The 14,292-nt window shown below is 36.9% G+C and overlaps 1 protein-coding gene across 1 annotated transcript in view; it reads left to right on the top strand.

Annotated features, from left to right (window-relative positions):
* The window catches only part of CPS1 (carbamoyl-phosphate synthase 1), a 155,244-nt gene extending 141,908 nt beyond the window's left edge, over positions 1-13,336 (top strand). The window contains exons 35-38 of the mRNA XM_069075103.1: positions 7,129-7,188; positions 9,023-9,135; positions 10,966-11,095; positions 12,074-13,336. Of these exons, the coding sequence (XP_068931204.1) occupies positions 7,129-7,188; positions 9,023-9,135; positions 10,966-11,095; positions 12,074-12,172 (402 nt within the window). The 3' untranslated portion in view covers positions 12,173-13,336. The remainder of the gene's footprint in view (positions 1-7,128; positions 7,189-9,022; positions 9,136-10,965; positions 11,096-12,073) is intronic.
* Positions 13,337-14,292: the final 956 nt, after the last annotated feature.

Genomic DNA, 14,292 nt, shown 5'->3' with positions numbered 1-14,292 from the left:
CTTCCTTCCTCCCTCCTTCCCTTCCTTCCTTCCATCCTCTCTCCCTCTATCCTTTCTTCTTTCTCTTTCTCCCTCTTTCCCTCCCTTCTTCCTTTTCTCCCTCCCTCCCTCGCTTCCTTCCTTCTTCCCTTCCTTCCTTTCAAAAACTAGGTGGGGTTGTCTTGGCTCTATATTATTTTACTTGTATTACAACAGTAGCATAAGGAATAGAGTAACTTTCTTGAAGGCATAGATTTTTATTTTTATCTTCGGATCATCAGTACCTAGTAGAGTACCTGGCACAGAGTACTTATAAACACTTAAATGTTTGTTGATTAATTGATTGGGGATGAGGGGAGGAGAAAGAGAAATAAGTGACCTTTAAGAGGAAGGAAGAGTTGAATATAAGATAGTATACTTAAAGTACTATATAGAGTTATATATTATTATATGACTGTATTGAATATTTTTATTCATAATCTCAATAAATATGTAACCACACAACTGTCAAATGTCCTTTTGCTATTTATTTTCAATTTATTTGAAATTTATTTCAATGAAGAGTGGCTATGGTGCAGTTCTCACTCCTATAACTTCTACCACAAGATAAAATCTTATAGGGCACATTCTCCAGAACAACAAAAAAAATCCTAAAATTAATTGAGCAGAAGAATGAAAACTTTAAGCTTCTGATTCCTAAATAAACTCATCAAAGTTTAACTTTAAGAAATAAGAGTTCTTGCCCATTGAACTAAAGCTTTCATGATATTTATTAGGAGGTATTTTTTGACATTGTATCATGAAGGGCACTGAATGGAGAGTCAGGAAGCATGAGTCTGGTTCTTGACTTTTTCACTTGTTTGGTCTGTGACCTTGAGCATAATAACTTCACCTTTCCAGTTCTCAGTTTCTTCATCAATAAGATGAGGAAATTAGAGTAAATCATTTGAAAGATCCATTTCACATCTATAATGATAGGAATGTGTGGGTTCTAACAGCATGCTGTAGTAGAAGGAACATTAGTCTTAAAGTCAAAGGAACAGATTTTGAGTTCTAGCTCTAATATTTTCTAGCCATGTGACTCTGGGCAAGTCACTTTTAGTGGCCTAAGTCTCAGTTTCATTATGCATAAAATGGAGGTAATAACATTAAGATTACCTACCTCACATAATTGTTGGGGTAAAAGGGCTTTGGAAGTGTTGAAGAAGCATGTAATAGCTTGTATTTATATATTGCTTTACAATTTACAAAATTTACCTATATATTTATATACACGTGTATACAGATACACATATACATTTGCATACATGCATATTTGATCTCCCTACATTGGGTATCCCTACAGGTTATTATTTTATTTTTTTTTTAAAGCAATTGGGGTTAAGTAACTTGCTCAAGGTTACATGGCCAGTTATTTCTGGGTAGGTGCTAAGTGTCTGAGCCCAGATTAGATCTCAGGTCATCATGACTCTGGGGCCGGTACTCTTACTCACTGTGCTACCTGGCTGCCCTGTAGGTGATATTATTAACCCCATTTTATAGATGAGGAAACTGAGGCACACAAAAGTTAAGTGCCTTGTCCCAGGGTCACACAGTTACTAAGTGTCTACGTAGTGTTATGCTGGAGCTGGCTTCCTACCTTGCAGGAACTGTCAAATTCTTAGTATAAGCATCTACATCTTGGAAATCAGTACCTACTACAAACCAGGACTTGATATATCATTTTGTTGATTATGTAAATATAATAATAGTTAGAATAATTATGTTCCAGGGGCTGTGCTAAGTGTGTCACAATTATTATCTCATTTTTAATCCTTACAGGGTAAGTAGCTTCTATTATTATCCTCCCTAGGAGGTAGGTACTATTATTATCCCCATTTTACAGTCGAGGAAACAGGTGAACCAAAGTCAAGTGACATATCCAGGGTCACACAGCAATCTGTATATGTGAGGTTGGATTTGAATTCAGATATTCTTGATTCCAAGTTTAAGAAAGTGATGGAGAAAAAAATTGTATAATGCAGATTAAACTTAAGAATGAGTTGTGTGTACATTTTTTTTCTTTTTGGAGAAATGATTGTTAAATATTCATCAGCACACTCCTACATGTACGTCATCCTGATTCCATATCAAGTGTTTTATCTATTGTGCCACCTAGCACCTTTAGAGAGATATGAATTATTGTCTACTAAGGCAAAGGTCTTTTTAAACATATAGGGTATTTTGCAAATTTATGTAGCAACAAAATTATCCTAAGTTTCCTTTAATATCATTGGCCCCCTTAGCAGAATATCTTACATCCCAACTGAATTTAATTGTATTTCTATAAGTGGAAAAATTGTTTTTTGATATAAACTTTTCTGTGGTGTCATTTGACAATAAATAATTTATGCCAGTGTAGATCAAGAGCTTTCTCTATTAACCCACCCCTCCACTCCCCTCCATTATAGTAGTCAGTGATGTCTGTGTAGTGGATAACATCATCCTGACATCCGTGCTGCTACATTTCTCAGAACCACAAAGCAAGCATTTTATCTGAAAATTCCAAATCCAAATGATTGTGTGTCATGAATAGCCCTTTGTATACTATGCAGAATCATTAGGGCAAGTACAGAGTCATCAATTTAGAAATCCCCTATATGACTGTTGTACAACTATTAGGGCAACATCACTTAGCTTTTTTAAATGTGGCCAATAAAACATTAACGCAAACAATCTCATTTGAAGAAATGAAATTATTCCCTTTTCTTAGTGGAAAAAAACCCAAACCAAACCAAACAAAAACCTCCCAGTAAATAAATCAACTTGTACTTTTCACCTTTAGTAACTAATAGTTCTTTACACAGGTACTTTCAATCAGCTTTTAAATCTCGGGCTACTCAGATGCAAGCTGACAGCTGTAATTTCTTTTTGTGGAAAGGCTGTTTTATGTGTTACAAGTGTTCAATACACGTTTGATAGAAGTTTGCAATGCAGTTGTGAAAGCCAACACCCCTGACCAGAAGGCAGAGAGATTCTCAGGCTGGGAACCTGCCGATACTGTCATGTTGGATATTTATCTTTTCCACTTGGGGTTCAGAAGTGAAACAGCTTCATAATGAGGTTCTGGCTGTTGTCTGGAGGTCTTAGAAAATGCACTCATGTAACTCCAAAATAGAGAAGAAGAGGAATAAAAAGCCCCCATCTGAACATTACTTCTAGAAGGTTTTCATGATAACCTCTGCCAAGGGCATAGCATCATCTGTGACTAGAATATAGCTTGAATGGTAGGCAGCGCACTTGCTTAGAAGTGCTCAGAGAAGTGTAACAGTGAAGTGGCAGATGACTAGATTCTGAGTGTAGAGTCTAGTAGGTAACCTAGAGGTTACAAAAGACGATCAGTGTCTAGGGTCTTTATAGCAGAGGAACTCCCAAGAGATGCAACTTAGCATTCAGTTAAAAACTCCAAATCAACAAATACTTGTTAAGCACCTGTTCCATACTCAGCAGACTTCTAGGTGATATGGAGGGTATAGAGAGCAGAATAGTCCTTGTTTACTAGAGATGCACCAAGTGATTTCAAATTCCAGAAGGACTTCAGCAACGTTTCAAAGTTCTTGGACAGTATTTTATTTATACTTGCATGATCTCAGGAATCCTCAAGATGTCATCTACTAGATCAGGGGTACTCAACTACTGTTGTATCATGGACCTATTTGACAGCCTGTTCAAGCCTATGGATTGCTTCTCCAAATTATATATGCATATATATGCATTTTATATATTCTTTTTTTTCTTTTATTTATTTTTAGATTTCAACATTCACTTCCATAAGATCAGAATAATATATTTTTAAACTTATAAAATACAAATGATTACAAAGGAAAGCAATGCTATTGACATATAGTTATCAAAATATTAAAAATTCCAAGTTCACAGACTCCTTTGGGGTCTGCAAACCCCACTTTTATCTGATCTAAAGTTTTAGAGTTGGAAAACATTTTAGAGATCACATCCCATCGCCCTCATTTTATAGGTGAGATGGCCAAGACCAAGTTACTTGCTTAAGGTCATATAGCTACATAATAGCATCGCCAGGATTAGACCCCACATCTTCAGAATTTAATGTAATTTCTCCTATCCCACAGTGCCAAACAGACAGTTATCTCCCTTATTCTTTAAATCTCTCTAGAGAATATTAGTCTACTGTTTCCTTCATTAAATCATTCCAGTATCTCTAACAACTTTTTCTCTTAGGAAATTTTTCTTACATCTAACCTAAATCCCTCCTGCTCCAGTTTAATCCCACTTTGTTCTGCTGTATCCTCAATGGAAACAAAAAGCAATCTAGTCACTGTCCTCTATAGTATTAATTTATTTTCTGGAAGCCCACCTCTTTTCACCTTTCCTCCCAAACCCAATTTGTCAAGTCTTTCATCACATAAAGAAGTATATTAAGGATTGAAAGAGTGCCAGAGCTTGTAAGCAAGCTAGATCTGAAGGAGGCATAGGGATTCTTTGTCTAAGCTTTCTTGTCCTCAAAAGACTTTACAAGGAAATATCAGGAGGGATATTTTTAGGGTAAAATTGTTAAACACTACTAAAATATTGAAATATTTTGCTTAAATCATTGTTATATGGTTTCCAGCTTTTCAATCTAGCATAATAGTGTATCTGTCATAATTAGGATATAATTGGAGTCAGGATAGGCCAGGCCAGAATGGGGCTAAATCTGACAGAATCCCAGGATGCAAGCAGGTAATATAAACATGCCAAAAGCAGGCAGTAGGAAGGTGTTCATGCAGATGGGCAGAAGGTGTCGTGGGTCTAGCCATAGACAACAGGTGGATTTCTCAGATGATAAGAGGGAGTACAGAATAACAGCAGTCATAAAACAGGAGGAATAGATATAAGTAAACATCTTGGAAACTGACAATAAATTAACAAAGATCCAGCTGTGGGAATTGAGCTTTAACTGGAAGGACTCCAGTCCAGGGCAGAGGTAGGAAGAGAAGCAGGTGAGAAGTAGGAACATAGTTTGGGAAAAGTTAGAGTTCTCAGTAAGGACTTCAGCGTGAGTTACTCAGTTAACTGAACTGAGCTTGGTCAAGGGAGAGGAAGGCAAGAGTTTGCTTACCATAAATTGAGTAGAGCAAGGCTGAGTTGAAGCTGAATCTTAGAGCCATTGACCTAGGTCTAACTAGGGTCAAGATAGTCCTGGAGTAATATGGGTGATGGAAGAACTTAATTATGGGAGTTAAATGGCTTCCACTGAGAAGATATGAAATGTACTGTAAGGGCAAGGATTTAAGCAGACCATGAGACTATCCATGATCCCGCTATGTTAGTTCTGAGTTGTTATTTTTTTTTAATTTATAAAAGTGAATGACATCAATTTTTAAATGGAGATATGGTAAACTGTATATAAAGGTATAAGAATTTTGTTATAGAAGCCTAGATAATAAACCCAATTTCAAAACAAAAATATCCCAGTTGAAATAGTATGATTTTCCATGAACCTACTTTTAAATAGGTTGCAAACAAATATATATCCATATGGGAACACATTTTAATTTGGTTTGCTCATTTAATCAGATCACCTTGCTAAGGAGGTGTGGTCATGGTTTTGATTTCTATATTTTCTTTCTTCTTTCTCTTTACTGCTGCCTACAATCCCTGTCTAGTGAATTAATGCTCTGGTCCTATCTGTTATTTTAGACCAGGGGTGGGGAATCTGTGGCCTCGAGGCCACATATGGCCCTCCAGGTTTTCACGTGTGGTTCTTTGAATGAATCCAAACTTCACAGAATGAATTCCCTTAATAAAAGAATTTGTTTTCAGTCAAAAGGATGAATCTAAGGACCTAGAAGGCCACATGTGGCCTTGAGGCTGCAGGTTCCCCATCCCTGACATGTCAACAAATCCTCCCACCTTCTGGAAAACAACCCAAATCATATGGTGTTGAGTCAGTTGTATCATCTTCATGGATTATACCAGTAATCCTAATGGTTCTCCCTCTTTCAAGTTCATCTCTGTTCTGACTCACCATCTGTGCAGCTGCCATATTAATATTTCTAAATCATATACCTTAGCTTGTCAATCTGTTACTCAGGAAGTTATAGAAAGCTCCCAATTTCCCCTAGGATAAAATACCTACTGCTTTGTTTGGCCTTTAAAACCCTTTACCACTTGGCTCCAGTCCAACTTTCTTTGCCTTATTATTATACCTTACTCCCCTTCATACACTTTACATTTCAATTAAACTTGCCTACCTGTGATTCTTTGGTGATGGCATTCCACTTCTTGCTTCCATGTCTTTGCACAGACTGTCTCCCAAGATTGGAATTTACCACCTCCTCATTTCTGTCTCCTGACATTCCTAAATTCTTTGAAGGCTCCCCTCAAGTACCACTTCTACATGAGGACTTTCCCTATACTCCCAGTTGTTGAAGCTAATGCTCACTTTCCTCTCCCAAAACGTTGTGGTATTCATATCATATATATTAAAAATTTAAACATATGCTTTAAGGTTATTTCCCCTAAATAAAAGGTAAATTCCTCGAAGGGAGGGACCATTTTGTTTTTGGTCTTTTTAACCCCTATATATAGAGTACACAGAATCTGGTACAAGGATGTTTGTTGAATGATTGAATGAAAAGATAGCACAACAAATTATAATCATGATTGACTTTTATGACAGGTACAGGGAGCGTTTGAGTAAGGAAACTAAGTCCCTTTACTCTTATAGATTTGTACCTTTCCTGCAACTTATGGTCATAGAGAATTGCCTTGATCACTGAGAGGTACAAACTGTCCCTATGTCACATAGCCATAATGTGTTAGAGACATGATTTGAACGCCTGTCTTTTTTTTTGGAGGAGGAAAAGCAGGGCAATTGGGGTTAAGTGACTTGCCCAAGGTCACACAGCTAGTATGTGTTAAATGCCTGAGGCCGGATTTGAACTCAGATCCTCCTGACTACAGGGCCGGTTCTCTATTCACTGTGCCACCTAATCGCCCCTGAACCCGTGTCTTTCTGACTCCAAAGCTGACACTGTATCTACTGTACCACTTTACCTTTTATGATTTTATGGGGAAACTTTATGTTGTAGATAATAGATCTCAGATATGCTATAGGTCACTTATTTTTTTTTTAAAATCTCTTTTCAGCATTCCTTCCGTCCCAAATTCCTTGGTGTTGCTGAACAACTACATAATGAAGGTTTCAAGGTATATTATTTTAATTTATTTTTTTTCCAAGTTGCTTTCTTTCAACACTGAAAATCTGGCCAGGAACCAGAACATTGACTTCTGCCTGTAATGAGAACCTCAGGGAAAAGCAACAGGGCCAAGCCATTCTCTTTCAAGCTGAGAGAAGAAAGGCTTTGGTATCGCCATCTTGGTATGCTCCAAACTTGAATAAATTAAAATAAATGGCAGGGGCAGCCTTTAAGTTCTAAAAATAGTTATTAACTAAATGAGAGTTGGGAGAGTAAAAACTCTGAAAAATTTCAGAAATGTGTGTTTAAACAAGTGAACATAGTGTACTAATAAAACTCCAATGCATTTCCATATTTTTTAACATCCTTTTCTTGGTTGCATAGGGAATAATGGTTGCTAGATGTTAAAGGTAAAAGCAAAGCCCCATTACAGTGGATACCATCACAAAAAGAGGTTCTTTGAAGCAAAGGCATTTCCATGGCTGGCCCACAGCAACTGTGCTTTGTTGATCTGATTACAATGAATTCTCCATAGCAAATAACAAAAGCTTTCTCTGGTTCTTATCCAAAACACCCTCTATTATGAAAGGATCTGATTATGTGCTATCAGCAGGTGGGGAAAGAGGGACTGGAGAACTGAGTAGGGTTGAATTTGAGTTGTTTATTGTTCTGACTGTGTTGTAACAGTAATGAGGGTTCCATTTATCCTTGGCCTTTACCTTCCTCTAACACTGAAATCACCTGGGCCTATGAAGCTCTAAAAATCTAAAAGACCCAAGTCACTTTCCTTTACCCTGCTAGGAACATTTATTTCACCTGTTACTTCACCATAGTTAGATAAGCACTTTCTTTCATTTTCTGCTCCACAAATGGAGAATGTAATTTTTTTAATGGTGTATTCATTATAACAAAATCTCAATACAACAAAATAATTAGGATGCTCCATAAAAATTGTTTTAACAAATGCTCAGGATAATGAGCTGACCTGAGCTATACTATAAACATCCTTTTTTAGTATTAGAACATCTTGACACTTATTTTGTTTCTTGAAAATATTCACACAGAGGAATAGTTCTAGTTTCTGAGAGATTAATTTATGGAAATTATTATAGAGCTAAAGAGATAATTCATATGAGGAACTTTGAGGGTATTTCTATCCTACATAATGTTAAGTTGCACAGTCCTTGGAGAATTTGGTACATCTGGCCTCCATTAAAGAAACCCAAAAGTCTAAATTTGCCAAACAGATCCAGAAAGGGGTAGATGATTTTCCTTCATTAAATAATCAATTACTTTACAGAAGCGCTCACTATGGTTTTCCTTTAAAGAGCCCTGGAATTGAAATCAGAAAATGCCTGGATTTTCTATGCACCTCAAGTACTTACTAACTGCTGTGTATACAATCCCCTTGACCTCAGTTTCCACATCTGTAAAATGGGTACAATAGTATTACCCTTAGGAATGTTGTAAAGTTCAAATAAGATAACTTCTAGAAAGTACTTTGTACACCTTAAATGACTTTACAAATGCCAACTATTTTTCCTTATTATTATTAGTCAGCTCTCTCTGCATTTAATCTGTGATTTGATTTAGAGAAATATGATTTCTTATAAACATAAATCACAGTAGGGCTGAATTTGTCAGGAGAAAACTGTAATCATTAAGGTTTACCTAGTATGTCCCCCCTTCTGTCCCCAGTTTTTAATAATTACATAGGATTTCCCCTTTATAATTTAATGCAAGAATTTTAGCACTAAGAGTACCGTGATATCTGGGCTCCTTGATGTGTTCATTGATCACTTGTGATGTCCACTCTAAGTTGTCTCCTTTATTTTCAAATGCAGCTCTTCGCCACAGAAGCAACTTCAGATTGGCTTAATGCAAACAACGTGCCAGCTACCCCTGTAGCATGGCCATCCCAAGAGGGACAGAACCCCAGCCTTTCTCCTATCAGAAAGTAAGAATTGGGTCAAGTTTGAGCTTATTGGGGAAGGTTTTCTTAGAGACAAACAAGAAGAGGTCAGGCCTGGGAATTAGTATTTGGGATTAGATGTGAAGCTTACTCTTTATGATTGTAGAGTGGTCCTTTTTAAATGAAGAAAACTCAGTAATTAAATATTTTGAAAAATATTTCATGGTAAAATAAAGTTTCATTATAAATCATCCTAGTCAACTATGGACCTGATCATTCATGAATCAAATCATGTTTGTTGTGTGCATGCTAATGTGGAGCCCAACGATATGGTAATAGCTTAGAGTAGGAGTCCCAAGACCTGGGTTGGAATCCTCCCCTTGATACTCACTGCCTCTGTGACCAAATCACTTCAGTCATTTGGGACTCCCTTTCCTCATGAATAAATAGCATGTCTATTATTTTCCTCAAAGGGCTTTGGTAAGACTCAAATGAGTTAATATCTGTAAAATGCTTGCAAACATTCAAATGATATATACATCATGGGATTTGTGACCTTATCAAAAGGGCAGCCCTCCAGTGATGCATATCACAGGCTTCTCTTCATTTACCTATCCTGTGAGCAACATGCTAAAGTGATACGGACCTATGTATCAGTGTGAACTCTTGTTTTGTGAAAGTCATTGTTCCAGGTTCTGTGATAATGTTGTTTGCCATTTGATTATAAGGACTGGTATTCCTAGGGGAGAGTGAGATTTCTACAGGATGGATTATTTCCAGCTTAGTGTGCATGCCTTCAGAGGTATCATTTCCATTCACATTAATGGAATTGTGTGGCAGAGATACAGCACACCTAGTTAAGGATATACATCCAGTCAGACAATTTTATTATTGCTGACCGAAGAGTTGTCATATTGTATACAGGGTTATATGCTTTGAGTTAGGGCTCTGGAGAAGTCAACCTGTAAATCAGCGTTAAATAAAAGCAGAAAAGGATGGCTTTGTATCTGCACCTTAGTTTCCTTCCCCAGATACTATGTGCCACTTGGCTGGGACTTTATCAAACAATAATTAGCACAACTTCATATGATTTGACATTTAAATGTCTCAGTCTGTGGCATCAAGGGAACAGACAAATAGAGAGTTTAATTCAAAATCAGGTTACTTGCTTCTTCATGCCATCTGCTAAGAGCCACTGGACTAGCAGGCAATGAAGCAAAGCTAATGCTGGAAAGGGGAGTAGTGGCCTTTTCTCAGAGAGAAATAATATCCTTGGGAAGCAGTGAATTGTCCATCAAGTTATCGATCACCTGATTATAGAATATTAGCATATTAAACAGAAAGCAACTCTTGTCAGACTTTCCTTTAAATGTCTTTCAGGAGCATAAGGATAAAAGTATCATTCACTATCATTCTCAAAGAAACATAACTCCAATCTTTAGTTAGGGATATAGGAAGTTGGATGGAAGTAGGGCCCCAGTGAAATTAATTTAAAAGGTCAATCAACTGGTCATGGAAATTTATTACTAAATGCACAGTAAACTTAGTCCCATGTATCTTCAGTGGGGTGTAATAGAAAAAAAGGAGTCATTGAACTAGGATTTAGAATATTAGGCTTTAGTCCTCTCTGTACCTCACACAAGGGAAATGTTGCCCAGCTTATTAGCCGTAGGGCCCTGGAAAATCATCTAACCCTTCTAAGCCTTTGTTTTCTCATCTGTCAAACAAGGGAGTTAGAGTAGATGCCTTCTAAGTTTCCTTCCAACCCTAAAACAGTGTGATCCCGTGAATAGGTGATCTTGCTCTGAGGTGCTAACATTCCTGTGCTGACATTCTATGATTCTCATTTTTCTCGCCCCCTCCTTTCCTGTCTAGGTTGATAAAAGAGGGAAGCATTGATCTGGTCATTAACCTCCCCAATAACAACACCAAGTTTGTCCATGATAATTATGTAATTCGCAGGACAGCTGTTGACAGTGGGATTGCTCTCCTCACTAATTTCCAGGTATGTTTTCCTGTTGGGATAAAAATATTGCATATAGAATACTAATTGTTTTTGACCAAGTGCCCATTTTATTATAATGATTATTTTATAATGCTTTATTCAGATGTATCGCAAAATATATGGAAAATACATTTCCTCTTTTCTCAGTGTTTAGGCCAGTGAGGACATTTTAAAATATGACTTTGAAGTGATTATGCCAACAATAAAGGGCTCTGGCCAAAACTGGGTGATTGGTAGATTACCAGTTAGAGATATCCTCAAAGCCAGGATCTAGTTTCCAACTCTGATCATACATACTAACCCTGTGGCCCTGGGCAATTAATTTAATCTTTTAGTGGTACACTTAAGAAGCTCTCTAAGACCATAAGTCACAGAGAGGGTACTGATCTGCACCGGAAAAGGGAATTTCCTCATCTGGGAGTTCCATATAGCAATTAAAGAATGGGTCCAGTCCCTTGTCTTACACCTATATGCCTCTCAAACTTTAAATAATTCATAAAATACAAATGGGTTGTATGTGTTGAAATAGACAAACTTTAGATGCAAAGTACCATTTAAAAAGCTACATGTTAGTCATAATTTGAGCCAAAACCATAGTCCATTTACAAGGTTCAATTCACTGAAAATGACTTTGTCAGGTATGTCCAGTTTCACTTGGATATAGTCTTCCTAATTTATCACAGAGAAGGGGATTTTTTTTCAAGACTCATTAAATCATCTACCCATAATATTGTATTTTTTTCTGACCTAGTTTGAATCCTTATGGTTGAAGAAGGGAGTGGGAGGAAGTAGACATTCTTGGTAAACTCTGAAATGTAGGAGAAAATCCTAATTAAATAAAAATCTGAGTACCTTTTTTCACTCCATGGCCCTTTAAAAATTGGGATCAATAACACTGACAGCTTCAGTCTTACTTGATTAAACATCCATTCTCATGTCACTGGGGTTACTAAAGTGCCTGCCCATGCCTGTTTCCAGGTGACCAAGCTCTTCGCTGAAGCTGTGCAGAAATCTCGCACTGTGGACTCCAAGAGTCTTTTCCACTACAGACAATACAGTTCTGGCAAAATGGCATAAAGGAGCAGCCAACCCTTGTGAAATCTCAGAGCTGTGTGTCCATTCACTGATGAATGCACAGAATTCCAGACTTTGATCCCCAGACAGAGAACTCTCTTTAGTCCCAATTGTGTTATGTCAGTTCGCTTGGTTGTGTCCTTAAAAGGCTTTATCTTTTTAGTTAGATAGTTGTCAGTCACTCTGTCAAGTTCTTGGACAGTAAGCCCTTCTCAATTCCTTCTTGCTTTTCATGAGAGCCTACCCCATGAGCAATGCCTTATTTGGGGCACACACATAATTCAGTCTATAGCCCTCCTTGGCAGCTGATATTCATTATGTGGCAAACCCAAATCATTCATAGCATAATGGATGGAAAAAAGAACTCTTCTCATAGGTAGCTCCATCTCCTTAACTCTGTTTTTTTTTTAAATTTTTTCTACTTGAAGAGTCTTGCTGAGAATCATCATCTTTAAATAGCCTCTGCTACACTCAGGTGTCTTTTGTCTTTTAAAAATTGAGTATGCCTCATTTCCCTGTCATATAGTTTTATTCTGTGTCCCCTTCCATCATTCCTGAATATCAAAATTGGTATGTTTCTTCTGTACAGTAATCATTCCCTACCTACCTAGTGAATCTCGTGATATCACAATCTCTTTTCAAGGTATTGCATTTGATGAGCGTGACAGGAGGTCTTTAAAGTATAGATTTCTTTAAAGGACACAAATTTTCAGCCCCTTTGTGGCAGCATATGGCAGAAATAAAGCAACTGGGTTTTTTTTTGTTCATTTGTTTTTAACCTTGGCCTAGTGTGTTCTTTTGCAATTGACAGATTTATAGGTTTTTCCTCTACTCTCAGCCTCCCTGGCAACGGTGACTCTTTGGAATCCCTCTGAAGTTCTGGTTCAGTCCCTAGAGATTATGCTTTCTGTGTACCTAGTGAATCCCATACTGTTATGACTTACACACACAGTTTAATCCTAAGGTCTCCCTCCATTCCTCCTACCTTACCTGAAAGGGCAGAAAAACCCTTTCTCACATGGCAGTCTTTTGGGGTTTTAAACGTTTTGTATTATTAAAACTGCTTTGATTGTTAACATTGAAATAAAATTCTGTTGAAAAGACGTTTAGAGGAGTGTCTTTGCATTTTTTACCATCTTGACTAAATCGGTTTCTTTGACCAGGATCAAATCACTCATTTCCTCTCTATACTAATCAGTATATGACGGGAGTAAAAGGTTCATAATAATGATCATGAATATTTGTGTTCTCTATTCCAAATGATTTTTCACTTACTCCCCATGTGTCTAGTAATCTTTATGATAAAATATTGTGCTATGTGGCTACACAGCACTCTGATTTTCCCTATTGTTCTCTTTGCTGCTGCTATTATTTCTAATTACACAAGTATATTTTAAAGGAAAATTCAAAGGTATAGAAGATATATGACAATTAGAACCAAAAAAGTCATCACCATCAGAGGATGCATTATGCTGGCTACCATTTTACCAAAGAGCATCATATGATAGTCATTAATCCTTAAACAAGATTACACCATATTAATCTAAGTTATATATGTGCATATATGAATACATATATGTGAATAAATCAAAGGATATAATAATGGAAACTTCACTTATATTTCTATTAATAGCCTTGTGAAATAGGTGGAAGATAATAAAAATAATCATTTTATAGAGACAGAAACTAGAAACCAGAAATAAAAACTTACCAAGGGCACAGAGATTGTTAGAACCCAACTTCTGTCAGATTCAGTGCTCATTAGACCAGCCATTGCCATATAAAGAATCCCTCCACATATTCCAAACAGCAGTACAGTATAACAAGTTTGTATTTGGCATTAATCTGCATGGTAGTACAGCAGATCTTTGGGTAATTTTAAATTTACCCCCATGTTATGATAGACTTTGAGGTTGTTGTTTTAATTCTCCATTTTTTATTTTATTTTCTCTTACCCACATGATTTTATCATTTCAATTCCATGGCATTAGAAGCATTTCTAGTAGATTGAGGAAGGAGGCACTAGGGTAAGTAAAGAGGAGATAAAAGTCTCAAACTAACCAGTGACCAGAAGCCAGAAATACTGTCTCTGATCAGTCCAGTTGGTCCATCAGGTTAATGTC

Source organism: Petaurus breviceps, unplaced genomic scaffold (genome assembly GCF_028583685.1).
Source record: "Petaurus breviceps papuanus isolate PSGF00001 unplaced genomic scaffold, PetGlider_PUasm1.0 90903, whole genome shotgun sequence".
Classification (NCBI taxonomy): Eukaryota; Metazoa; Chordata; class Mammalia; order Diprotodontia; family Petauridae; genus Petaurus; species Petaurus breviceps.
The sequence above is the reverse complement of the archived record's forward strand: the minus strand, read 5'-3'. Positions and strand labels throughout refer to the sequence as shown.